General features: G+C 37.0%; 1 protein-coding gene across 2 annotated transcripts; it reads left to right on the top strand.

The window, feature by feature from the left end:
* Window positions 1-17,280: 17,280 nt before the first annotated feature.
* LOC107781413 (uncharacterized) lies at window positions 17,281-20,688 on the top strand. 2 transcript variants are annotated; one of them, XM_075222803.1, is made up of 2 exons: window positions 17,281-18,403; window positions 20,239-20,688. In XM_075222803.1, the coding sequence occupies exons 1-2, from the start codon at window positions 17,587-17,589 to the stop codon at window positions 20,526-20,528; spliced, it is 1,107 nt and encodes a 368-aa protein (XP_075078904.1). In that variant the 5' UTR covers window positions 17,281-17,586; the 3' UTR covers window positions 20,529-20,688. The 2 variants fall into 2 exon arrangements, with proteins under 2 accessions (XP_075078904.1, XP_075078903.1); XM_075222802.1 differs by having other exon boundaries at window positions 20,236-20,688.
* The last annotated feature ends 6,507 nt before the right edge of the window (window positions 20,689-27,195 follow it).

The raw sequence follows: 27,195 nt of genomic DNA, 5'->3' as shown, positions 1-27,195 counted from the left end.
TATAGGCTCAAAGTGCATCGTCTAGCTTTTTCACCCAATCAGTTCTTGTGACGTTTACAGTCTTGGTTAGCACACTCTTTATCTCTCTGTTTGACACTTCAACTTGTCCACTGGTCTGAGGATGATATGGGGTTGCCACCTTGTGGTGCACATCATACTTCGCTAGCAATTTCTCGAAGGCTCGATTGCAGAAGTGAGTGCCTCCGTCACTGATAATAGTTCTTGGGGTCCCAAAACGGAATATATTCTTCTTCAAAAATCCCACCACCACTCTTGCATCATTAGTGGGAAATGCTGCAGCTTCTACCCATTTGGACACGTAATCTATAGAAGTAGGTACTTCTTGCTAAAGGAGCTGACGAAGGGGCCCATGAAGTCAATCCCCCAGACATCAAACACTTCCATCTCTTGAATAGGGTTCATGGGCATCTCGTGGTGATGGGAAATGTTCCCGATTCGCTGACATTCATTATAGCCCTTCACCCATTGATATGCATCCTTAAACACTGTTGGCCAGAAGAACCCGACCTCTAACACTTTCACAGCCGTCCTGACTCCTCTAAAATGCCCTCCATACGCCGATGCGTGACATGCCTGCAAAACAGAAGATTGTTCTATCTCGGGGACACACCTCCGGATCATATTAGCAACACATATTCGAAACAGATAAGGTTCATCCCAATAATACATGCGGCAGTCACGATAAAACTTTTTCTTTTGTACAAAGGAAAGGTCATAGGGAACTATACCACTTGCCAGGTAATTTGCAAAGTCTGCATACCATGGCACTTCCTCAAGGCTTGTAGCAAGCAGTTGCTCGTCTGGAAAGGTTTACAAAATATCCTCAACCTCAACTGAGTTTTCAGCTCCCTCAAGTCATGATACATGATCAGCGACTTGGTTTTCTATGCCCTTACAATCACGAATTTCGAGGTCGAACTCTTGCAGTAACAACACCCAACGAATTAGGCGCGGTTTAGACTCCTTCTTCTCAATCAAGTACCTGAGAACTGCATGATCAGTGTATACAATTATCTTAGAGCCAATCAGGTATAATTTGAACTTGTCGAATGCAAACACCACAGCCAACATCTCCTTTTCAGTCACAGTGTAGTTCAGCTGGGCTCCACTAAGCATTCTACTGGCATAGTAGATTGGGTGCATTAGCTTTTCTTTCCGCTATCCCAGCACTGTCCCCACGGCATAGTTACTGGCATCACACGTGAGTTGGAATGGTTACTCCTAGTCGGGGGCGACAATGATAGGTGTTGTGACTAACCTTTGTTCAACTCCTGCAATGATGAATGCTACCCTGCAATCATTAGAAAACAATAACGAGTGATCTTTTTCCAATAACGTACAGAGAAGGTTGACAATTTTTGAGAAGTCTCTTATGAATCTCTGGTAGAAACCGGCATGCCCGAGAAAGCTCCTGATTGCCTTGACTGAAGTGGGAGGTGGCAGCTTTGCTATCACGTCAACTTTGGCACGGTCCACCTCGATTCCCTTGCTTGATACCTAGTGTCCCAAGACTATGCCCCCTTGTACCATAAAATGACACTTCTCCCAATTAAGTACCAGGTTAGTCTCAATACATCTTTTCAGCACACGGGTCAGATTTATAAGGCACTCATCGAATGAATTTCCCACCACTAAGAAATCGTACATGAACATCTCAATTATGTCTTCGACCATGTCAGTGAATATGGCCATCATGCACCTTTGGAATGTGGCAGGTGCATTTCATAGGCTAAAGGGCATCCTCCAAAAAGCATAAATGTCATAAGGGCAAGTGAATGAGGTTTTCTCTCTGTCCTCTGGTGCAATGGAGATTTGATTGTACTCTGAGTACCCATCCAAAAAACAGAAGTGAAACCTCCCTGCCAATCTGTCTAGCATCTGATCAATGAAGGAAAGTGGGAAGTGGTCTTTCCGGGTGGCCAGATTTAATTTTCTATAGTCCATGCAAATTCTCCAGCCTGTGACGGTTCTTGTAGAGATCAGCTCATTATTATCATTTTTGACCACCGTCATGCCACCCTTCTTAGGAACACATTGCACCAGGCTAAGCCAGTTGCTATCAGATATTGGGAAAATGACTCCCGTATCCAACCACTTTATCACTTCTTTCTTCACCACTTCCTTCATGTTGGGGTTCAACCTTCTTTGGTGTTCCCTGGAAGGTTTTTGTCCCTCTTCCAGCAGAATTTTATGCATAAATAGGCTGGGCTGATCCCCTTAATGTCTGCCATGGTCCACCTAATGGCAGTTTTGCACTCCTTGAGTACCTGCAAAAGTTGTTGTGCCTGCACATCTAACAAACTAGATGAGATAATAACGAGTACTGTGGATCTAGGTCCTAGGAACTCATACCTGAGATGGGCGGGCAGTGGTTTCAATTCCAGCTTTGGTGGTTCTTCGATGGATGGCTTAGCTGGAGGAGTTTCTCTATTTTCTAAGTGCAAGGGCTCGAATTCAAGAGTTCTATCCCAAAACCCTCTTCCCTCTAAAGCCAACACCCACTCTGCCAGTTCTTCCCCTTACCGGGGTTAATGATGCCATCGATCTCAATGATGCATCCTGTTGATACATATATACTTTATTTTTAATACATATATACTTTCAAAATAACATATATGCAGTTATAAACATGCATGAGCATTTTTATAATTTTTTATGCAATTTTCAAAACTCATTTATAACATTTCACAAGGGCAGACCCTGAACAAAAAGACTATTCGAGCGGCGCCCTTACACAGTCAAAAATCATTCTCAAAATAGTTGTTATGCAATGCTAAGGCTGGGTATTGATGAAGGGTTTCAATCGATTCATCCATCATTCTCTATCACACCAATTCCACTCGACAGTCCAACAAGATCTAAATTTACCAGACATGCAACAAGAGGGTCCTCAATAGTTAGCGTCTTATCATCAGCTTCTACGATCACATCCACACATCAATAAGAGAACAATTGGCGAATTCACTTGGTCGTCTCATAGATTTATACACATTGAATGTTATTTCCTCATCGTTCAGCCTCATCTTGAGCTCCCCAGTCTCACAATCAATGATAGCTCTCCTAGTGGCCAAGAACTTCCTTCCCAAAATTATGGGAATTTCTTCATCTACCTTGCAATCTAGAATCACAAAATCTGCAGGGAACACAAATTTCCCTACCTGAATTAATACATCATCCAAGATACCAGAGGGTCTTTTCACGGTCTTGTCAGCCAACTGCAACAATATAGAAGTGGGTCTGGCTCTTCCAATCCCCAACCTCTTATAAATCGCCAGGGGCATCAAATTTATGCTCGCCCCCAAATCACAAAGTGCTTTGGTGAAAGAAAAGTTACCAATAGTGAATGGAATTGTGAAACTCCCTGGGTCAGACAGCTTCTCAGCAATTGGTCTAGTAACCACCACACTGCAGGTCTGATTAAGAGTCACTGTGGCCAAGTCTTGGAAATAGAGTTTTTGGGACATCAAATCCTTCATCATTTTTGCATAACCAGGCATCTCATTCAATGCATCAATCAATGAAATATTTACCTGGATTTGTTTCTGCATCTCTAAGAATTTCTTGTATTGTTCCTCTTTTTGGTACTTGGCCAGCCTCTATGGGAATGGTGCGGGGGGTCTCTTCTTCCCAATGATGTGGGTATTTTCTTTGTCAACTACCACCTCAACTACCGGTTCCTGGGTTGTCTCAGCTTCTTTCTCAGCCTCGATCTGGGTGTTATGTTCTTCCTAGGCAGGCTATACTGTCACCTCTGTTAGTTTTGTTGACTTATCTAGCTCAATGGGCACTGGTACAAATGTCTTGGCTTGTCTACTTTCTCGAGCCCTGTCTTGCTCCAAGTCTAAGTCTCTGCCATTATGTAGACTCACTACCATCAGCTGCTTTGGTCCTTGATCTTTTGGATTTACATGTGTGTCTGTAGGCAATGTCCCAAGAGGACGATTATTCAAGGACCTCGAAATTTGGCCCATTTGCACTTCAATATTCTTAATAGCTGACTCATGTGCATCTACTCTTTCACTCATCTTTGCATTTGACCCAATAACCTGCTGCATCATCGCCTCGAGTCTAGAAAACCCATCTTCCTGCCTTCCACCATGCTGCTGCTAAGGAGGATGATAACCCTACTGCTAATTTTGATTATTATATCCCTGCGACCTTTGGTAAGGTGCCATATTATTGAGAGGTCTCATACCTCCCATGTTTCCATTATTGAGCTGTGGCTGGACTGGCCTGTATGGCTGATTTTGCTGGCCCCAATTTTGACCACCCTGTCTTTGACCTCCATAATTAGACACATAATTCATGTCCCTAGGGTAGTGATGATGATCACTTTCTGCATTCCACGGGTTACTAATTGGTTGACTAATGCAAGATGTGTATAAGCCCCCATTGGTAGTATCTACAATGTGTACCTGCTGCTTCTGCCCTGACTCTTTCACATTTTTTGCAAGTATACTCAGCTGTGCCATTAATGTGGCTATATTTTCAGCAAGAGTGTTGGATGGATCTAAGGGCACTGAGTGAACCACTAGAGTGATAGGTGCATTCCTGGTTGTCCACCCCAAATTCTGTGCCATCTTGTCAAGCAGACTCTGGATCACTCTCCCAAATTCTGTGCCATCTTCCGGTTATGTTTCATATAGATTTGCATAATTATCTCTATCAATCATGAGCACTCTTATTACCGTAAATCTCTCCCAAGTAATTATGACAATTTAGTAAATGCACTCTCCCGAGCTACGCTAGCTGGCCTTAATTACAACTCACTTTAGATCACACCCAAGGTTTCGTTATCCCTAATCCCGCCTTTAAACCCTCGGTTATTGACCCCTTATATACTTTGGGAGTGGTGATGTTCAACAATTACCTAAATATGCACTCTCTCCCAAGTAATACATACTAAATAGGCACAGTTAATTGATGATCCTATCAATTAACTACAATAAGAACGTAGTTGAACAAATAGAGATTAAACCAGGCAAACTATATTATTATAATAAGAAGTTCATACTTCAATAGGTTCCATCAAAATCCTAGACTAAGGAATTAGCTACTCATAGCAAAGCAAGATAAAACTACAAAAGTATGCATAATGTGCAATTGAAATAACAAAGAGAAGATTGAAAAACTCTAATGGTTGATTGCTCTTCTCACACTTGTTCTCGCCTCCAAATCAGTCTAAAAATAAGCTTAACCTTTGTTTGGGCGAGTTTGTTGAGTTTATAAGGGGTTATGATAAGTTTTCCCCGATTTACACTTTAGTCCTACAATTTCTGGGCAGCTACACAGTCGACCGCGGCCGTGGCAGAACGTGGCGCGACCGTGGTGAAACACAAACATTCTGCCTCTCTTTCTTGGCCTACCGCGGTCCAGCCGCGGTCGACCGCGGTCGCGGTGGCCTCCAGCCCAGTCCTCCTTTCCCTCTTCCTTGCTTAATTTCATTTGGGTGCTTCTTGATTGACCATATTATTGACTCCAAACACTCCATAGGCTCTTCCTAACTTGGATTAGTCTATGCGAAGGAAAATAACACCAATTAGAGTATCTTGTTATCATTTAGCTTTTAAAACAACATTAAAGCATGGTACATTTAGAGTGTAAAAATCGTCTATATAGCCTATTATCATTAATCAGGGGATTAAATTTGAGATGAGTTTATCCCCCGTTTGATTGGGGGATGAAATCGTAGTATAACTAATCTCGGGATTAATTATCCCAGGATTGTAATATTTTTTTATCCCTATGGAATGGTAGAATAACTAATCCCGAGATAATTAACCAGAGAATAACTTGTTTCTTGACCAAACGACCACACAGATACCATCAATATCAATGTTCATCTTAATAGAATATCTTGAATTCTCAATCTTCTAAGTAAAGCCAGTCATAGGATGAATACAATTTTAGGGCTGGCAGCATCATAACAGACAAGATTCTACCACAGAACATTTAGAACTTCTCCTCTTAAAGCCTGTTTGGATGTGAAATTTTCCATGTCTAATCAGCTGAATATAGTTAGCTAGGACCAATCAGTGCTTCCTTATGTGTATTATTTTCCCCACCATCCAAAGTCCTGCTTTAGGGGTATTTTTCTTATGGAAAAGAAAATATTTTTTTATTTTTAGTGAGAATTAGATTTTGATTACATTTCTATATCTAGTTTGATGCAAAATTAATGACATGTTGTAATCACACAAGGTGAAAGATAGTCCATGTGATAGTATCTTGACAAAATTTTAAGTATCAATTAAAAATTAGTAATAATATTTAATATTGATTGAAGTAAGTATAATGGGGTAAAAATTCATAGTTAGTCAAACAGAGTAACCTTTTGTCATCGGCAATACAGATTATATTTCCTTTTTTTTTTCCCGGTGAAAAATACTTTATCTACAAAATAATTTCGAACCTTGAACCAACCAGTGGAAAATCTTAAACCCTCTGGTTTTGCACAAATTTAAAGTTGTAAACAATGTTTCCAATATTGAATAATTTTTAATAATTTAATTCGGTGCAACATTTTATTTTCTTAAACTCTTTGTGCCCTCAAATGGTGTAATAGCAGAAATGCGAAATGGTTCGTTCTTGGACACGAGTGTTATAATGAACAAGAATAAAAGCAAATGAGCCTAAGATTATGCCCCTTTTTCTTGATTAGTGTTACTGTCTAAGATTAATTAGCTTATTTAGGTCTCGCCTAGCTAGATTATTGACTAAGATCAAGTGCCCGGTGCCCTTGCTCAATTTCAAATTCATCAACGAAAAGGTTCCCTTTTTAATAATAAAATGCTAATTATATACTAACATTTTTCCACTCATTTTAATATTAAAATAAGAGAGTTAAGCAGTTGAAGGGAGACTATGATGCATAATGAAGGTGTGCTCTGCATTGAACCTCCGCTTAGCAAAACATCCATCTTTATTCCAGAGTCAGTAGTGATCTCAGACGAACTATGAATGCTTTAGGGAAATAAATTATCGCTGCTTACATATAATAATCAAGCTGTTGACATGAGCTTTATTAGCCAGTATATTACAGTCTTGTGCTATCCCGGTTTTCATGAGTATTTTAGAGAATAAGCCAATTCTCATAGGAAGTGGCCTACTTCCACACTTACATAGGTGAAATCTGTCAAGGGTGCTCCTATAACTCTAATACCCCACTCATACGAGCTACAGATTTTTATTATGAAATCTTGAGCTTGGTCTACTACAGATTTGTTGTCCACCATTTGAAAACGAAAAAATCTACTAGCAATATATTTTTTCGCACCTGCCTCCTCAGTATCATACTTACTCTGCAATGCTTTCCAGAGTTTCTTTGCAGTATAGTAAGTTCCTTCCATCTCTTGAAATGAGTACCATTGAAACAAAATGGCTTGTTGAGATCTCTCACCTTGATATCTACAGATTTTTCAACTGTAGTCATAATGAATCTCCTTAAAATTGTTAGTGAAAATACAATTATATTTGAAAAATAAAATAAAGAAAATAAAATATCTTCAGGCTACGACGTTGATGTCTCGCTCTCTTTAAGGAGATTCAAGCCCACTACAGCAAAGTCTTTACTGGTCCAGTAGTAATCCTCTCGACTTGTCTCCCGCAGGATACAACTGTCCGATCACGTCGTATGACTCGAACAAACTCTAAACAAGTTGTTGAGTCCAAAACTCCACCAAGATGAACACCTTCTTTCAACACAAGTAAAAACTCTCTTCTTATTTTTTAAAACTTTAACCTCACTTTATTGAAACACTCTACAATTATTTTTTACACCACATTATGGAAGAAAGACTCCTATTGACAGGTATAAAAATTCTTCCTTGAATTAAATTGGAAGTAAGTGGGATAATAAGCTATGAAATCATGGAGAACATGAGATAATGGTTAAATTAGTAGGTAATTAGTGGTAGAATATGAAGAAGAGTTACAAAAGAGTTATGACCATTTTTTACATCATGGAGTTGTGGAAGTTATGATTATTTTCTATATCATGGAGCAGTGAGAGTTATGACATATTTTATTTTAATAATAAAATACTAATATACTAACATTATAAGTTAAATACTATTTTATATGGTTATATATTATATCTGGAACACCTTGAACATAGTTGAGTGATAAGTCCAGCGGTTCAGGGTGTAGGGGCGGACATTCGGTACTTCGATTCGGTATTTAGGTATTCGATTTATCATTGTGTATACCAAATATCGTACGAAAGTAGTTCGGTACGGTTCAATATTTCTTATGTTGATTCGGTACGGTTTCGGTTTGATACATTAACGGGAATCTGTCTTTTAAAAGGAAATCTTTTACAAATGTGTATAGATGATATAAATGGAGGGTAAACAGTCGTTGTGCTAACACTGCTAATCTAGAAAGCGGGAGGTGGAGGAACTGGGAAGGGGGATCACAAGCATTCATCTATTCACATTTGTAAATGATTCTCTAATGATAATATATGGACTAGATGAATGAATGTCTATATTCCTTCAGTGGAGGTACTCCATGGTGACACCACTGAGAACACCTAAAACGGACCAAGAAACCATAATCATATCAGATCAAGAGTTAGTTGCACATCATATGTATAGTTGCTCTCTTGATTTTTCTAGAATGAAGGCAGCATTCATTAATAAAGAAAAGGCAGATAATGAAACCTTTCCTCATTGATGGACTACTCCAAAATAATTATGGAAGTTACTGAAATGTTGAAATGCTATGCAGAAACAAAATTACAATGGTAGTTCAACTCAAGTAATAATTTAGTATTTCGATATTTCGGTAGGTATACCGAAATATCGAAACCTCTATACCGAGGACCGTATCGAAATAACCAAAAAATTGATACCATATTATACCGAAATACCGAATTAATTCGGTCCGGCTCGGAATTCATTTTTTTTGATTTTATGCTCACCCCTACCAGGGTGTTCAAAGTGACATGTTGTTCACGAGTTCAAAGTTCAACCCATTTTGTTTGCCAAAACTAAACGGAGACCACCATATGTGGTGTATTTGATTTATTTCAATCAAAAAAAGTTTTCTAATAAAATAACTCTTAAAACTTAATTTTGTGTTGAAATAAACAACTCTAAAAAATAATTCTTTAAATTAATTTTATAATTTAAAAGTCTAGCTCTACAGAAATTTCTGTAACAGAAGCTCTCTACAAACTATAAATCCTCCCAACTCTATCTTTCCTTTGATTTTATGCTTACTTTTTTAGTAACATTTCTAATGTTGTCTTTTTATTATTTGTTTTTGATTTTTAAAATTATAGTTCGATTAACAGTTTCTTTTTTGCTTAGCTAAATATTGCATAGTTTGAATTGATAAATTTGATACACCATATTAACAAAAAAAATTATTGACTTGTTGAAAATCTGAACACACTTGATAAAATTTTTGACTACGCGACTCCTTAGAAGTCCATCAATCCTGCTCCTTAAACCCTGTTTCAATTCAAGGTCAAAGCAATTTGAAGAAATGTATGGAATAAAACCCCATCAAAGAGAAGACAAAAGTTTTTCTTCAACTGGGAGGAAAAACGATGAAAATGAGTCTTCTAGCTAAATAAAGTGTTGAGACTACTATTTATACATAATACAAAATGAAGGCTATCTTCTACAAAATGATTATATTTGCAAGAATAAATAGTGCTACTGAAAGAAGTCTTCAAGGTGGGTCAGTCTTGATATATTGGGTAGAGTCATGTGTTTGAGCCTTTGTACCAAGAACTTGGACTTCAACACCCCCTCCCCCGCAAGCTGGAATGGGCCACCAGTCCGAGCTTGGAAAGAAAAATAGTATGTGAAACACCTGACATAACCTTAGTGAAAACATCAGCTAATTGAGCAGCAGAAGAAATAGCATGCAAGGCAATAAGTCCAGACGCAAGCTGCTCTCGCACAAAATGGCAATCGATCTCAATATGTTTGGTACGCTCATGAAACACCGGATTTTTAGCAATGTGGATAGCAGAGTGATTATCACAAAATACTGAAACAGGGGAGAAGGAAAATATCCCAAACTCACTGAGAAGCCGAACCACCCAAACAATTTCAGCAACAACCTGACACAAAGCCCTATACTCAGCCTCAGCTGAAGAAAGAGCAATAGTAGTCTATTTCTTGGACTTCCAGGAGATAGGACAACCCCCAAATAATAATAGATAGCCACTTACAGACCTCCGGGATGTGGAAAAACTTGCCCAATCGGAATCACAAAACCCAACAAAATCAAAAGTAGTGGAATTGTTGAAGAGCAAACCCAAATAAGAAGTACCCACCAAGTATCTCAACACATGCAGTGCAGTATCAAAATGAGGAACCCTTGGCTGTGACATGAATTGACTGAAATGTTGAACATTAAAAGAGATATCAGGTCTAGTGTGTTGGAGGAAATTAAACTTACCAATTAAGCTCCTATACACAGAAGGATCGGGAAGAAGCTCACCAGAATCAACAAACAACTTGGAGTGAACATCTAAAGGAGAACTCACAGGACTAACATGTTGACAATTGAATTCTGAAAGTAAGTCTAACAGAAACTTTTGTTGGGTGACAAGCAGACCCTGAGGATGTTTAATGAGCTGAAGACCCAAAAAATAATATGCTTCACCTAAATCCTTAATCCGGAACTGAGCATCCAAAAAAGATTTCAAAGCAGTGATTTCACTCAAATCATCACCAGTTAGAAGGATGTCATCCACATAAATGGCAACAATAGTAATAGAAGTAACAGACAACTTAGTGAACATGGAATAATCATTCTTACTTGGAGTATAACCCTTAGATTGGAGAGCAGTAGAGAGTTTAGCATACCATTGCCTTGATGCTTGTCTAAGTCCATAAAGGGATTTATTGAGCTTGCAAACTAAAGACACAAAAGAGTCACTAGAAAGAACTTGCAAACCAAGAAGAACTTTCATATACACCTCCTCATCTAAATCACCATGCAAAAATGTATTATTGACATCTAGTAGAAAAATAATCCAATTTTTCTTAACAGCAACACTCAACAGACATTTAATGGTAGTAAGTTTAATGACAGGAGAAAATGTTTCAGTGAAATCCACCCCCTCTTGTTGAGTGTCCCTCCTTATAAGCAGCCTAGCTTTATATCTTTCCACACTCCCATCAGCCCTTTATTTAATTTTATAGACCCATTTGGAAGAAATTGCCTTCTTACCAGGAGGTAAAGGAACAATGGTCCAGGTGTTATTGGCCTCTAGTGCCTGAAATTCTTTCACCATGGCATCTTGCTTATCCTGCCAAGCAGGATTAGACACTACTTGATGATAAAATTGAGGTTCAAGCAAGCAACTTTCAGACAAAGACTGGCAATCCTTAGAAATAGAGACATTAGAGCAAACATAATCCTTAAGGTAAAATGGGGGATTAGAAGGCCTAGAGGACTTTCTCAAAGGAAGAGAGGAAGAAGAAGGAACTGAAGGGACTGGAGAAGGTGGGGTTAAGGGGACAGAGGCAGAGGAAGAAGAAACAAGAGAGAAAACAGATGGATCAATAGAGGTAGGAGTAGGAGAAAAAATAGATGAGGGAACCAAAGAAGGAGGGAGAGGAGAAGAAGAAGAAGAATAAGGAAAGATAGTTTCATGAAAAATAACATCTCTGAAAAAGAAAACAGTATGTTTAACCAAATTCAACAATTTATAAGCATTCTTTGTCATGCTATATCCAAGAAACACACATGAAATAGTTCTGGACTTGAATTTGTCCCTATAAGGTTTGGGCACAGCAGCAAAACATAAACAACCAAAGCACTTTAAGATGAGAATATATAGGTGGGGATCCATACAATAGTTCAAAAGGAGTTTTATGTTGTAACAAGGGAGAAAGAAACCTATTAATCAGGTAAGTGGCAGTAAGAATGCATTCCCCCCAATATTTGAGTGGTAATTTAGACTGAAAAAGAAGAGATGTAGCAGTTTCTAGCAAGTATTTATGTTTCCTCTCCACAACCCCATTCTGCTGAGGAGTATGTGGACAAGAAGTCTGGTGGAGAATGCCTTGTGCTGAAAAAAATGAAACAGCTTCAGTACTTGAACCTAGTTCAAAAGCATTATCAGATCTAAGTGTTTGAATGGAGGAGTGAAATTGGTTCTGAACCAAAAAAATGAAGGATTTCAAAAGAGTAAAAACATTTGATTTGGTGGAGAGTAAATGAGTCCAAGTGGCTCTAGAAAAATCATCCACAATGGTTAAAAAGTATCTAAAACCATTATAAGTTTGAGTGTGGTATGGACCCCATAAATCTATATGAACAAGTTGAAAAGTAGCATCGGTTTTAATAGAGCTTTCAGGAAAAGAAAGTCTTTGCTGCCTAGCCATTGGACAAACATCACAGATAAAAGGTTGTTTCTTGGAAAGTTTATCCTTAATGTGAGCAATTGACTTCATTTTATGAAAATGCATGAGACCAAGCCTCAAATGCCAAGCCATATCAAAATCAAAGGCAGAATCAAGAGAATGTACAGAATTGGAAACAATTTTATTGACTTCAATGGTATTTACAATGTTATCATGACAAACTTTAGATGGAAAACAAGCAGAATTGGCAAAAATATCATTACTGACTGAATGAGCAAAAACAGAAGGTAATGTTGAAGGGAAAGCCTCAGGCTGGAAGAGATACAACCCATTGAAGATTTTACCAAGAACCAGTGACCTCTTCAGTGAAAGGCCTTGTAAGATACAATCATAAGCAGAAAAAAGAGCTTTACAACTTAGTTGCAACAAAAGTTGATGCAATGATATCAAATTGTACTACAAAGGAAGGTACAAGCAAAACATTTTGCAAGAGTAGGTTAGTTGTCAAACGAAGAGAACCTGAACATGTTACTTTAACTCTATAACCATTGGGAAGTATGACTAAGTAAGGAACAACAAGAGGTTTTATATCAATTAGAAGAGATTTCTGGGGAGTCATATGATTAGTCGCTCCTGAATCTATTATCCAAGGATTACCAACTACTCTAGAAAGATTGTAGGCAAAAACACGACAAGTTCTGGTATCAACATAAGGAAGCAAACCTGCAAAGTTGGCAGATACAGGAATAGTGGTGTCCGGAGAGACCTTAGACTGGTGGAACAAGCTCAACAAATGTTCGTACTGTTCCTTTGTGAAACCATGGCTTTTGGAATCAGATTGTTCAAAACGATTATCAGATGAAAAAGTATCTGGTTGTCCAAGATCATGACCCGCACTATAAGATTCTGAAACATGAGCATAGGCAACAGGTTTTCTAAATTTGCTAGGTTGGGGAGCACCAGGGTAACCATGTAGTTTGTAACATTTTTCGATACTATGTCCCGGTTTCTTACTGTATTTGCACACCACAGTAGCTCTCTTGGAGTTGAAATTGACTTTCTGAGGATATGACTTATGCACACCAGCAGTATAGGGACCAACTAAGGCTTCTGAACTCCAGTGAAGAATAAGGCAGATTCAAAGGAGAAGGAAGGAGGTGCGGATTGAGCCTCACACTGACTCTCATAATTTAACAGCATGGAATATGCAGTGTCACTGTCGGGCAAAGGTTTGATTGCCAGAATATTTCTCCTAATCGTGGTAAATGTGTCGTTAAGGCCCATTAGAAACTGATGAAATTTTTGATCCTCCTCTATTTTTTGAAAAGCCTCCTTGCATCCACACACACAATCAGGATAAGTGATCGAATATGCTAATTCATCCCATAGCTTCTTAATCCTAGAAAAATAACTAGCAATGTTAGAATTTCCTTGAGAAATTGAAGACAGGGCCTTGCGTATCTGATAAACTTTAGATCCATTGGGCTGCCCATATCTCTTCTCTATATAGGTCCACAACTTGGAGGCCGATTCTGTATACATAACACTCTCCCTGATCTCAGCTTCCAAACTATTCAGAATCCAAGCAATTACCATATTGTTACAACGACACCAAGCTTCAAACAATGGCGAAGTTGAACTAGGTTTGATGATAGTCCCATTGATTATCCCTAGATTATTTTTGCAGGACAAACCAATCAACATTCCTCTTCTCCAGCTGCCATATCCCATCCCGTTAAATCTATCAGCCACAATAATTGTCCCAGAATTGTCGGTGGGATAGAGGTACAACGGATGTGAGGGTTCAATAGAGGTCGAGCCCGAAACCATAGCAGGAGTAGAAGTAGTAGTAGAAGTAGATGTAGTCTCCGGTGGTGCCATGATACAGTTCTAAAAAAAACTAGGGTTTCGAATCGAAGGAGGAGATAGAACTTCACAAAAAACCAGAATTAAACCAACCAAACAAAATGAATTTGAATGAAATACCAACTTTCTTCATTGAATCGAAGAATCACAAGCAGAAAACACCTTCAATGGCGTCAATTTTGAAGAACATCGAAATCACCGCCGAAAAGAAAAAACCCAAAAATGGACCGTGAAGGTTAGTACCAGACTGAAATTGGAGCTCCGATCTACCCAAAATCGGGCTCTGATACCATGATAAGAATGCACCTTGGGCCTAACTCAACCCCAAAAGGTAGCTTGTGAGGTGAGGATTGTCCAAGACCATATAAAGAGACCAAGATACCCATAACCCACCGATGTGGGACACAACTCAACACCTCCCTTCACGCCCAGGCCGGTAACTGGAGCGTGGACAATATAAGTGGGGGCCCAACATCGGTAACAATAAATTGGGATGGGCCTGACTCTGATACCATGTTGCAATTCAAGGTCAAAGTAATTTGAAGAAATGTATGGAATAAAACTCCATGAAAGAGAAGACAGAAGCTTTTATTCAACTGGAAGGAAAAACGATGAAAATGAGTCTTCTAGCCAAATAAATTGTTAGAGACTACTATTTAATCATAATACAAAATGAAGGCTATCTTCTACAAAATGATTATATTTGCAAGAATAAATAGTGCTTCTTTCTAAGTCTTCAAGGTGAGTTAGTCTTGATATATTGGGCTGAGTCATGTGTTTGAGCCTTTGTACCAAGAACTTGGGCTTCAACAAACCCCTCGTTGGCCACCCTCCGTTATAGGCGTCACGCTATTGATTGTCATGTAGTTTTTGTCCGCTTTAGTTGGTTGCTTAATTTATGCATTCCCGTGGTTTATATTCAACTACATATTAAGAAACAAAAACAAAAGAAAACATTAATGCTAGACCATTGAAAATTAAGAATGGAATCATGAGATTTAACAATGCTGTCTAATCCACCATGTTTCTTCCATTTTCTAGCAAGACTTTCAAGGAACGTACTCGTTATGACTCCAACAATCTCAAATTTAAGGGTATATAGGAAAGTCAATTGAAACACAGTGTCACCTTAAGCCTGAGAAAATGATCATTTGAAATTGTACTATTCCCACTTACATAAGTGATCAATCAAATAAAACAAATAATTGAATAGAGAACAAAAGAGAGCAGGGAAAATGCTTTTGGATTATCATCATTTTGCATACACATTTCATTTACAAATAATTGGATCAAGTTTCTTCATTAGAAATACAGCACATTCATTGCAAGAGTAAGTTCTGCATACCATCAATCCTTCTCAAACTCCATTTGTGGGACTAAATTGAGTTTGTGTATAGTTGTTGTTGTTACTTCTTTGGAAAGGTATGTTCATTTGTCCAAAAATATATTTTCAGCTTACTCGATTCACTCAAGTGGTGTGCTCTTGCACAAGAAGGTGAGTCTTGGCGTAACTGGTAAAGTTGCTACCATGTGACCAGAAAATCACGGATTCGAACCGTAAAAATAACCTCATGCAGAAATGCAGACTAAAACAGCCTTATTGAGAAATTTTTGTGACTGTTGGGTTATAGGCACACCAAAAAAGGGGTTTTTTCCTGCTTCAAGTAACAACTTCTAATTGCAGTAGTTATTCAACTCGCAACTCGTGGACCCATGTTCTGGGATTTATTTCTCAAATTTTGGATAATAAATTACCTCAAAATTATAGGGAAAATCATGAAACTATAAAAATTGGACCACATAATTTTGAAAGGGAATGTACAAAATTCTTTTGGATGCAAATGAAAGGAGTCAAAGATGTCGGTGAAATGAGAAAACGGTTGTCGGAGCAGATAAAAAGTCAACAAATTCGGCAATATTCAGTCAACACACGCTGACATGTAAAATACGATCCATAACTAAACAAAATTGGGATTTTCAAATCAGACCATTTTTCTCGTACAATAATAGCACTAGTTTATTTGACGTGTTTTTATCTCTTTCTTATGGTGTTTTATTTTTTTAGTAACGATAGGTACGTGTTGATTTAATTGGTAAGGTCTCTTTCTTTGTATTGCGACATTCAAACTTCTTTGTCCTTGAGCTATATGCTGCTGATATATATAACTTAAATTCATTTACAGTTTAAATTTTGGATATTGGTCGTCAGACTTAACAACAGGTAATCTTTTATAGCAATATGACAGAGTAACTTGAAAAATAGAGTAATAACTTGCTATATATTGTTAAAGTAAATAAATGGTATAAAATTTACACTACTAGTGTATATAACTCTGTCCATAAAAAGTCCAATTTATAACTATGAAATATAAGACATGTTATCTTATACTTACAATATATATTAAAATAAACCGACAATGTTAAACTTTTTTTTATCCCTATCAACGTATATACATTGACAAGAGGGGTTGCTCTGATGGTAAACAACCTCCACTTCCAATCAAGAGGTTGTGAGTTCGAGTCACCCCAAGAGCAAGGTGGAGAGTTCTTGGAGGGAAGGATGCCGAAGGTCTATTTGGAAACAGTCTCTCTACCTCAGGGTAGGGGTAAGGTCTGCGTACACACTACCCTCCCCAGATCCCATTAATAGGATTATATTGGGTTGTTGTTGTTGTTGCAACGTATATACGTTAGATTCTTTTGAGTAATTATAATATTGGAAAAACCGAAATAAATGTAAAGAAAATAAAAGAATAAGTGTAGCTAAGTGTGTGATACTGCATTGGATCAATAAAATAACAATTTTTTCAGGTCCAAGATTTTTCCAAACTTATATAGTGTGAACTCAATGAGCTAGAAGTCTTTCCATCAACTTCTTCTTAAAGCTTTCAAATAGTTCCAAAACTCCCCCACTTCTCAGAAACATCATTCAAACTCTTAGTCCTCCCATATCACACCTTCTTCCCCCCCCCCCCCCCCCTCTTTTTTTCCCAAACTATGCAAAAATAAACAAGAAAAAATAATAATAATAAGTCCTTTTCAATGCTAAACTTCTTGAAATTGTCCTTTTTTTTCCAACTCCCTTATAAGACCAAGTTGATGTTCCTTTCATCATCCCTTTTTTATTAAACCACCCCCTTAAATCTTGCAAAAATAAACAACAAAAAAGGTCCTTTTCATGCTTAATTTCTTGAAGTTGAGTTTTTGTTTTTCAACTCCTTTATAAAAACCAAGTTGATGTTCCTTTCATCATTCTCTATCAATCCCTTTTTATAAAAACCATTCTATTTAGTGACTTTTCTTCTCTTTTTCAGTCACTAAGTAGTGATAATTTTTTGTTCTCATTTTCTTGAAAACTCAAAACATGGCTGAAAATCAAAAGGATGCAACTTCCGCTAAGTGTTTTTCAGGCATTTTTCAAAGACTACTTTGTGGTGGAAGCCTCCCAACACACCCTTCTGATCAGTATACGAAACCAAATGGAGTAGAATTTGATCAATCTAGTCAGAAATTACCTTTCAAGGCTGATGAAAATATTAATAGTAATAAAGTTAAAGCCAATAGTCCAGGAGTTGTAGCAAGACTAATGGGATTAGACTCATTACCTGAAGAAAAAAACACGTTTGTTGGTTCATTTCCAAGAAGCAGGTCAGTTAATTCTCTAGATTACTTGATGCAGTTTAATCTAACTGAAAATTTTCATCATAGAAGAGTTAGAACATCTGTGTCTTTTCGCGAAATACCAAATTTTGATCAAGAATTCAAGTCAGAGTTTTTGGTATTTTGCTTCAATAATGAAGAAGAGAAAAAGAACTTTAGTATAAGAAAATCCAGTAAGGTGGGAAATCAAGAATTAATGAAGCCAAAGAAGGTTGCAGATAGCAGTAGAAAAAATGTTCAGAAAAAAGGGAAGAAGAAACTTGATGTTGCTAAAACATCATTAAATATGTCTACTACTGGCCAGAAAAAAGAAGCTTGTGGAAAACAAAATAGGATTGCTAATAAGGTGAAAAAGCAAATGAAGTTTGAGGATTATCCTAGGAAAGTGTCTGTTGAATCCAAGGTTGAGAAGAAGAAAAAGAGCAAGAGCAAATGTGCAGTGTCTACAAAAATACAGCCTTTGTTTAAATCAGCAGATTCAAGTCCAGTCCACCATCCTCAACAAGTTGCTACACCAGCAGGTGTGTTTCACAAAGTTACTCCTAATTTTCCTAACTTGTTCCTTACTTTCTGTTTTTTTTTTCTTTTTCTTTTTTCGAGTATTTTAATGTTTAATTTGACTCATTCTACCTTTAGATGAAATTTGGTAGAAAAGAAAAGCAAGGATGCTTATTTAAAAAAAAATTAGTCAGATAAATTTGCTTGACTTAGTCAATCTAAAGTAAAAAAACAGCATAAAGCTAGTGTACAAAGGAAACCGACAAACTGCACCAACCCGATAATCGGAGTCAAACCGAGAAAAAAAACCCAATTATGGTTTGGTGTTGGCAAAAAGAAACCCAACCATAATTGGTTTGGTTTGGTTTTAACTAAAGAAAGTCAAACCGAAACTAAACCAACCCCGACATTATATATATAGAAATTTTAGATATATTTAATATATAAATATACTTATTGTGATGTAATTTATAAATATTTCTTAAATTTTTTCATAATTTTACCTTTTAAGGTATTATTTCAATGTTGGACTTAGAACTTTTGAATGTTCCAATAAGTTTTATAGTCATTAATATTAGTAAATTAAATAATGCTAACAAAAGCCCAAACCAAAATCAAATCAATACTAATACTAACAAAAGTCGTTCAATTCAATACTACGAACGGGAATGTATTGAATATCTATTTTTTGTTTTGCAATAATTTAGATAAAAATGCATAACCTATTTTTTTATTTTTTATTTAGCGTTTAGTCATATAATTAATACTCCATTATTAGTCTACTTATTTTAGCATGACTTAGTACTTTTAGATTATGCTTATTTTTATTATGGCTTTTTAATTAGCAATATTCATATTACATAGTTTTATTGTCTTTATTGTAGAATATTTTAGGATAATGTCATGACACATCTCATATTTCGTATTATTTTCTTGGAAAATACTTTATATAGTTGTATCTTACAAGGATTAAAGAAATATTTGGAGCATAATTTGTATGTTTTGTTTTACGAAGATTTTACCGGAAAAAAAACTCCGAAAAATCCGAAAACCCGAGAATATCTGAGATAGTGAAAAATCCGAGTTTTATTGGTTTGAATTAGTCTTTAGATTTAATAACCCAATACAATTGGTTTGGTTTGGTAATTGTAGAATCCGAACCAATCTGACCAATGTACACCCCTAGCTACCGATATGTGGGTGATTCGGAGAAGGCCGAACCACAAGGGTCTATTGTACGTAGCCTTACTCTATATTTCTACAGGAGGTTGTTTCCATGGCATGATTACGTGACCTTCTGGTCACATGACAATATTTTTACCAGTATACGCTAAGGCTTCCTTTTTTAGTCAATCTAAAGTAATTAAAAAGAATTTAAGTAAGATACACCGAGAGTAAAGACTTTTTATACTATAATTTAAACAGATATAAGCCTATCACAGGTTATTACTCTGTTTTTTAAGTTTGCGTATCCGGCTTATATGAAGAACTACATGTTATTGAGGATCAACTTTACCTAACTTGCAAAAATATTATATATTATCAGTGTATAAAACTTAAAATCAAACAAATATATGATATACCAAATAACACCTTGAGAACCACCTTTAAGTCATTAAGGATAAAAATATAAAAAGAATTTACAATGTAACCTGTTGTAGCAGTTACCTTACTTATTTTCAAATAATTAGCTCCACTTATTAACATAGATTTTCATTCCAAGTCCATTTGAATAATCAAATATGGATTTGGGTGATTCCAGCTCATAGTTCTTAAATCCCGTTGAATCCATATTGAAATGATATATCTTTTTAGACTAAACAGCTATTAATACCTTCTTTTGTATGAAATTCAGCAGGAAATGAAAGGAAAATGCAACTTAATTCAAGAAAGTCTCAAACAAGAGTCACCAATCCAGAACTTGCAATCACAAGCAAAGTGGAGAAGCAAAAGGAGATTAATAAAGAGGCAGATTATTACATTAAGGTACTTGGAGAAATTTGCAGATTAACAGAAGAAGAGTTAAATGAGTCATATTGGGTAGCTACTAGAACTGGAGGAGACTTCAATTTTGAAGATTTATGCCTACATTTTGGACAAGAAATTTTTGAACTTTTATTAGATCAGGTTGTCCATGAACTTTTATAATTTTAGACAATGACATTTTGTATATGAGTCATACGTACTTATCAAATTGTATCTAAGTCCCAAATTTTGCTAGAAAAAATTACTTAGTTACAAATTCTAATTATTCATGACTCAACATCTGGAAGGTTTATAACATGACTGGCCAGAGATTTATGTTCAACTGATTTGAATGAATTCTTCATTCGGCTGATTTTGGAGGAATTGGTCGGGTAAAAATGAAAATAATGGCCGTTTCCCCCCCCTCTTTTTCTGTGGATATATTTCAAGTTTTAAAGATATTTGTTGTAGGCATTACACACATCCAATTTTGGTTGTAAAAAGCGTAATGTGTCAAGTCACCAATGAGTGTTTATATTCGCATATCTATCACCTTTAATTATGGGAGAAATTCAAAAATAATCAAATTTATAAATGATCGTTCAAAAAAAGTCACAGTTTCAAAAGGGCAAAATACATAAGTACCCACCTAACCTATGACCCAAATCCCCCTTACACACTTTCTGTGGACGATAATAATATTATACATGCAACCTTTCTAAAGTGTAGCTAGTACACACCACCTTTTTTTTTGACCAGCTTTTCAAAATATGTGTGAGGTCACGCGCCAATAAGGTCGTGACACATGTCCTAACTCAAGAAAAAAAAAAGAAAATACTAAATTTACACCAATTGATAATATTTAAAAGAAAACAAACAAAAAAGAAACACCCCCCACGTTTCTCATCTTCTTCTGAACCCCATACCCGTCGACCTCCTCCTCTAAACTCCATCAGCCATGGAAAATCCCCGCCAAAACAAAATATTAACATGATTTTCACCATTCTTTTAGTCTATAAAATTTTCACTTTTTTTTTTTTAGTTTCTAAGTTTTGTTTGTTGTGGAATCACCATTGTTACCGATGGGTTTGCCACTGTAACAGTGGTCGAAAATGGAGGTCACTGTTGTTTGTCTTTTTTAACCAAACGAGACCAGATTTGAACGAAGAACACCAGCTTGCCGAAAGATCTGATAGCTCCACCCACGCGGAGAAGATCTGAGCTCATCGATCATGAACTGACAGTGAAACTAATGACCTAACAATGGAGTTCTCGGCTTGTTGCTTGAGGTCGTTGCCGGTATTACGAGTTATGGCTGACATCTTCTTAAAGGAGATGCAAGAGGGAGGAGATGAGGAGGCTTCGATTGTCGCTGACTTCCGGGGAGGGCTCCAAATGGGGAAGAAGGGCTTGGATATCATTTTCTTTTCATTTAATTATTAAATTAACAAAAATAAGTGGACAAATAAGATTTAGACATGTGTGCTTATATAAGGACTTGGACAGATACTGCATTGGTTTGACGTGCTCATTTTTTTTGTTAAACACGCGCGTGCCATCTGGCAAACGTAGTGTGTACTAGCTACACTTTAGAAAGGTTGCATGTGTAATATTATTATCGTCCACAGAAGTGTGTAAGGGGGATTTGAGCCATAGGTTAGGTGGGTACTTATGTATTTTGCCTTTCAAAAGTAATCAAAATTTAACCACTTTTCATGTAAAGATAAATCTAAACGAAAACACTGTTCAAAATCTGAAAAATACTCCAGCATAATATACTGGAGTTCCGCATAAGTATATTGGAACTCCAATATATTATAATGGAGTTCCAACATAAGTATACTGGAACTCTAGCATATTATAATGAAATTCCAGCATAAGTATACTGGAACTCTAGCATAATATGAATGCTGGAAGTTCATACACAGGTGCTCCAATCTTCAGTATATTATGCTGGAACTTTTCGCGTGTTGGAGTTCCAGCATAATATGCTGGAAGTTCATACACAAGTGCACCGATCTCCAGTATATTATGCTGGACCGGTCCCTATTACAGCAAAATAGTGGCTATTTTTCAATGACTTTACAAACGCTGGCTATTTTTGAATGTGCGGTCCGAAAACTGACTAGTCCGTGCTATTTTAACTTAATTATGCGTTCAATAGGTCAGACGGACCATAAAATCCCTAAATGAAGCATAAAAATTAGTTAATGTTAATAAATAAATAAATAAAAAAGGAGCTCTTTTCTTTGACAAGTTTATGAGTCATCCATATAAATAAAGCAAATTACACTTTTGGTCTTAAATTTTGTCAACTCTATTTCATCTATTATCACACCAACAACCCATAACATGTTTATATATTTTCCAAAGCAGACATATATAACTGAAACAATTTTGCAAGCTAGCAATAGTAACAAAACTAGAATAAAAACTGATCCTATAAAATTAGTTGGGGAATTGAGAGAGAATTTCCATAAAACATATCCAGTGATAAAATGCATATATAGATCTAAGAAACATACTGAATAAGCCTATCCTTTTAGACCCCCATTTGAAATTTGACAATTCTTAAAGCGGCTGGGCTGATATATCTAATTTCTAATAAGTAAAATCAACGCTAATGAGGCGCCACTTTAATACAATGCCTACAGAACAAATTGAAATAACGAACAAGTAATCAGATCAAAATTCAATCACCAAGGATATAAAAGAAAATATCTTTCTAAGAAATTCAGATGTAATGCTCAACTCTAATAAAAAAAAGACCAGTTTCATCTTCACAAATGATGAGAAAAAATCACCATAGACCAAATCTAATCACAGAGACTAACGTTTATGTGATGACCCAAAGGATAATCTTTCGTTTTAGAATCCGATTTCGTACTCCGAGGCCTTAAAAACCTCACTTTCATTCTCCTCAATTTGCGTGCACAATCCAGGCGCATTTCCGAAAAGCCTTTATGTGAAATTTAAGAAAAATATTGAATTTTGCCTTTAAAATTGATTAAAGTTGACTTCGGTCAATATTTTTGGCAAATGGACCCGGACCCATGATTTAACGGTCCCTTAGGGTCCGTAGTAAAGTATGGGACTTGGGCGTATGCCTGGAATCGAATTCCGAGGTCCCTAGCCCGAGAAATGAATTTTTGAAGAAAATTATTTGCTGGAAAATATAAGAAATTTTAGAAATGGAATAGTGTGTGATCTCGTTGGTATCGGGCACGTATTTTGATTCCGGATCCCGGTACAAGTTTGATATAGTATTTAAGTCGTGTCTGTAAAATTTGGTGAGAAACGGAAGTGATTTGACGTGAATCAGACTTTTGGTCAAGAAAATAAGAAGTTTGAAACTATCTTGAAAATTTCATGAGTTTTGTTATTAATTTCGTTGTTTAAAATGTTATTTTGTCGATTTGATCGCACGAACAAGTCTGTATGATGTTTTTAGGCTTGTGTGTATGTTTGGTTTGGAGCCCCGAGGGATCGGGTGAGTTTTGGATAAGCTTCGGAGTATTTTGGACTTAGGAAAAAAAATGTTGCAGGTTCAGTTGTGGTGTTGGCCTCTGATATCGCAATTGCGAGACCAGAGTTCGCAATTGGGAAGCCTGACAATGTTGCAATTGCGAGCCACTCATCGTAAATGCGAAGAGTAGCTGGGACAACAGCCTTCGCAATTGCGAAGAACTCTTCGCATTTGCAAAGTAAAGCTGGGAGGGGTATTGGTCGCAAATGCGATCATATAGTTGCATTTGCGGAGGATGATGTTCTCAATTGCAAACTTTCCTTCGCATTTGCGATGACAACAGATATGTGAGGGGGTTCGCATTTGCGATACTTTCCTCGCATTTGCGAGCTTCGCAAATGCGAAACTCAGGTCGCAAATGCGACATCTGCAGCTGAGTAAAAGGGCCTTGGACGGGATATTTCATTCATTCTTCAAATTTTCAAAACCTAAACTCCAAAAGGCGATTTTCCTAGAGCAAGTTCTTCCCCAAATCATAGGTAAATGATTCTTAACTCAATTCCTTCAATCTATTTCATCTTTTACAAGATTTTATCACAAAATCTAGGGATTTTCATGGGAAATTGAGTGTTTATGGTAGAATTTAAGAATTTCAAAATATGGGGATTTAGACCTCAAATTGAGGTCGGATTCCAACACCAATTGCATATTCGGGCTCGGGGGTGAGTGGGTAATCGGGTTTTGGTACAAACTTTGAATTTTGATCAAGCGGGCTTGGGGTTGGTTTTTGACTTTTTGGAAAAAATATTGAGAAACCTATAATTAAGCATTGGAATTGATTTCTCTAGCATTTATTGATGTTATTAAGTTAATTATGACTAGATACAAGCGGATTGGAGGTGGAATCGAGAGGTAAAGCGGTAATTAAGGTTTGATTGTAGCCGTGGAATCGAGGTAAGTGTTGTGGATAACCTTAGCTTGAGGGATTAGGTATTGTTTGCCATATTTGCTACTTGTTAGCTGTTGAGTACGATGTATAAGTGTGGTGACGAGTATCTATATATTGTTGTCGGGTCATAATATGCGAGTGAGTCCTATACTTGTGACCGTTGTGTTCCTTATACGTATTATTCTTACTTAAACCAGTCATTGCTCATGTTATCAAGTCTTATTATATTTTTTCTGGTTTTGGATATTGGTTGAGTATTGGTTCAAGTTGAGATTTCTATTATGGAATTAAATGATGAAGTGAAGTTGTTTGATTGTGATGCCTTTGCTGGGTTGTTATTGTTTCTGTTATTTGTTATGGTGATGAAGAGTGATAAAGCACGAAGGGTAATGCCGTGCATATTTATATTGTTCATATGGTGAGGAAGAGTGATAAAGCACGAAGGGTGATGCCGTACACATTTATATTATTCATATGGTTAGGAAGAGTGATAAATCACGAAGAGTGATGCCGTGCACATTTATATTATTCATATGGTGAGGAAGAGCGATAAAGCAAGAAGGGTGATGCCGTGCACATTTTTTTTATGTTTGCATAGTGAGGATTGAGAGTAAAAGCACGAAGGGTGATGCCGTGCATTTTCTAGTTGCTGTGCTTATTGTTATTATCAGATCAAAGTGCTTTAGTTGTTTAAATTCTTTTACTGCTTTGATTCTTGATGTTAGAACTCCCATAGCAAGTTGCCCCTTCCCGTTCATTTCTGCTTGGTTTTTTATTACTTGTTATCCTGTTAGTATATTGATTAACTGCACAGGTTTATGTTATTTGTCGTGTTCTAGTCTTGTCACTACTTTGCCGAGGTTAGGCTCGGCACTTACCAGTACATGTGGTCAATTGTACTGATACTACACTCTGCACTTTCTGTGCAGATCCCGGTACTGGACCATACTATAAGAGTTCGAGGTTGCTACCTTCAGTCCACAGGAGACCTAAGGTAGATCTGTCGGCGTTCGCAAACCCTAGAGTCCCCTTCCCTCTATCTTAGTTCCTGTTTCCTTTTATTCCAAGAAACAAATGTATTTTTCCTTTAAACCAGTATTTGTATAAATTCTTAGACATTTGTGAATTGTGACACCAGATCATTGGGGTAGCCTTGTTTTAGAGTGTTGAATTATTATAAAACTTCCGTACTTTATATCTGTTTAGCTTTAACTATTATTTATTACTGTTTGGGTTAATAATTAATGTGTTAGAAATGTATCTGTTGGTTTACCTAGCTTTTAAGAGTAGGCGCCATCACGATCCTGACGGTGTGAAATTCGGGTCGTGACAAGTTGGTATCAGAGCACTAGGTTGTCTAGGTCTCACAATTCACGAACAAGCTAGGTAGAGTATGAGAGATCGGTATGGAGACATCTGTTCTTATCCCCTAGAGGCTACAGAGTTTAGGAATAACTTCACATCTATTCTTATCTGTCGTGCGATTTGATTTCTCAATGCTAATTGAACTCCTACTCTGTTCTTTCGCAGATGGCGAGAACACATATCACTTCATTAGTTGATCAGCAGCCCGAGCCCCCAGCGGCTGCTCCTACGAGGGGCATAGGACGAGGCCAAAGGCGTGCTAGAGGCCAAGGCAGGGGTAAGGCTCAGCCCAGAGAAGCAGTACCAACGGCGGAGCCTCAGGTAGAGTTTGATGATGAGGTTCCGGCCCAGACCGTTCCAGCAGAGCCAGCTCAGGCTCCGGAGGGGTTCATCGCTACTCCGGTACTTCAGGACACTTTGGTCCGTCTGGTGGGCCTTATGGAGAGTGTTACTCAGGCCGACATACTTCATATAGCACCAGCCGTTTTGTTACATCTCGCGTTTTCGTACATAAAATTTCGTTTTCAGTTAACCGACGTAGACTCGGGGATGAGATCATCTTGACGTTAACGTACTTACGCTATTTATAAAAAGCAATAAATAAGTGTTATGAAGGATAAAGAGGTACGTGGATTAAAGAAAATGAGTTTCGTTGAAAGTGACAAATTTGGAATAAAATATGAGTCGAGCGATAATACCCGATAATTATGAACTAGTACCATATGACCACAATAGTATAATATATAAAGTATATATGAAGTATTTTAAAAATAAATAGAACTTTAAGTAATTTGTGATAATTTTTAAATTATACGGGTAATTGATTAATTATCGAGTAACAGGACATTACTCAGTTAACTAATAAGTGGATAAAAAATTAATAAACTACCCCCCCAAACGTGGCAAGAAGCCACAAAGCTTAGAAATGACTAAGTAGTCATAAATCTAGGTGGCTACCTAGGACTAACTTGATAATGACTTAAAGACTAAGTCTTAGAAAGACTTATAAAATCTTATCCAAATTTGTCTTTAGCTCCATTTAATGCCTTCAGCCTCATTCCAAACCTTTG

This window comes from Nicotiana tabacum, chromosome 10 (assembly GCF_000715075.1).
Source record: "Nicotiana tabacum cultivar K326 chromosome 10, ASM71507v2, whole genome shotgun sequence".
In the NCBI taxonomy this organism is placed as follows: domain Eukaryota; kingdom Viridiplantae; phylum Streptophyta; class Magnoliopsida; order Solanales; family Solanaceae; genus Nicotiana; species Nicotiana tabacum.
This window is presented reverse-complemented; position numbering and strand designations above follow the sequence as displayed.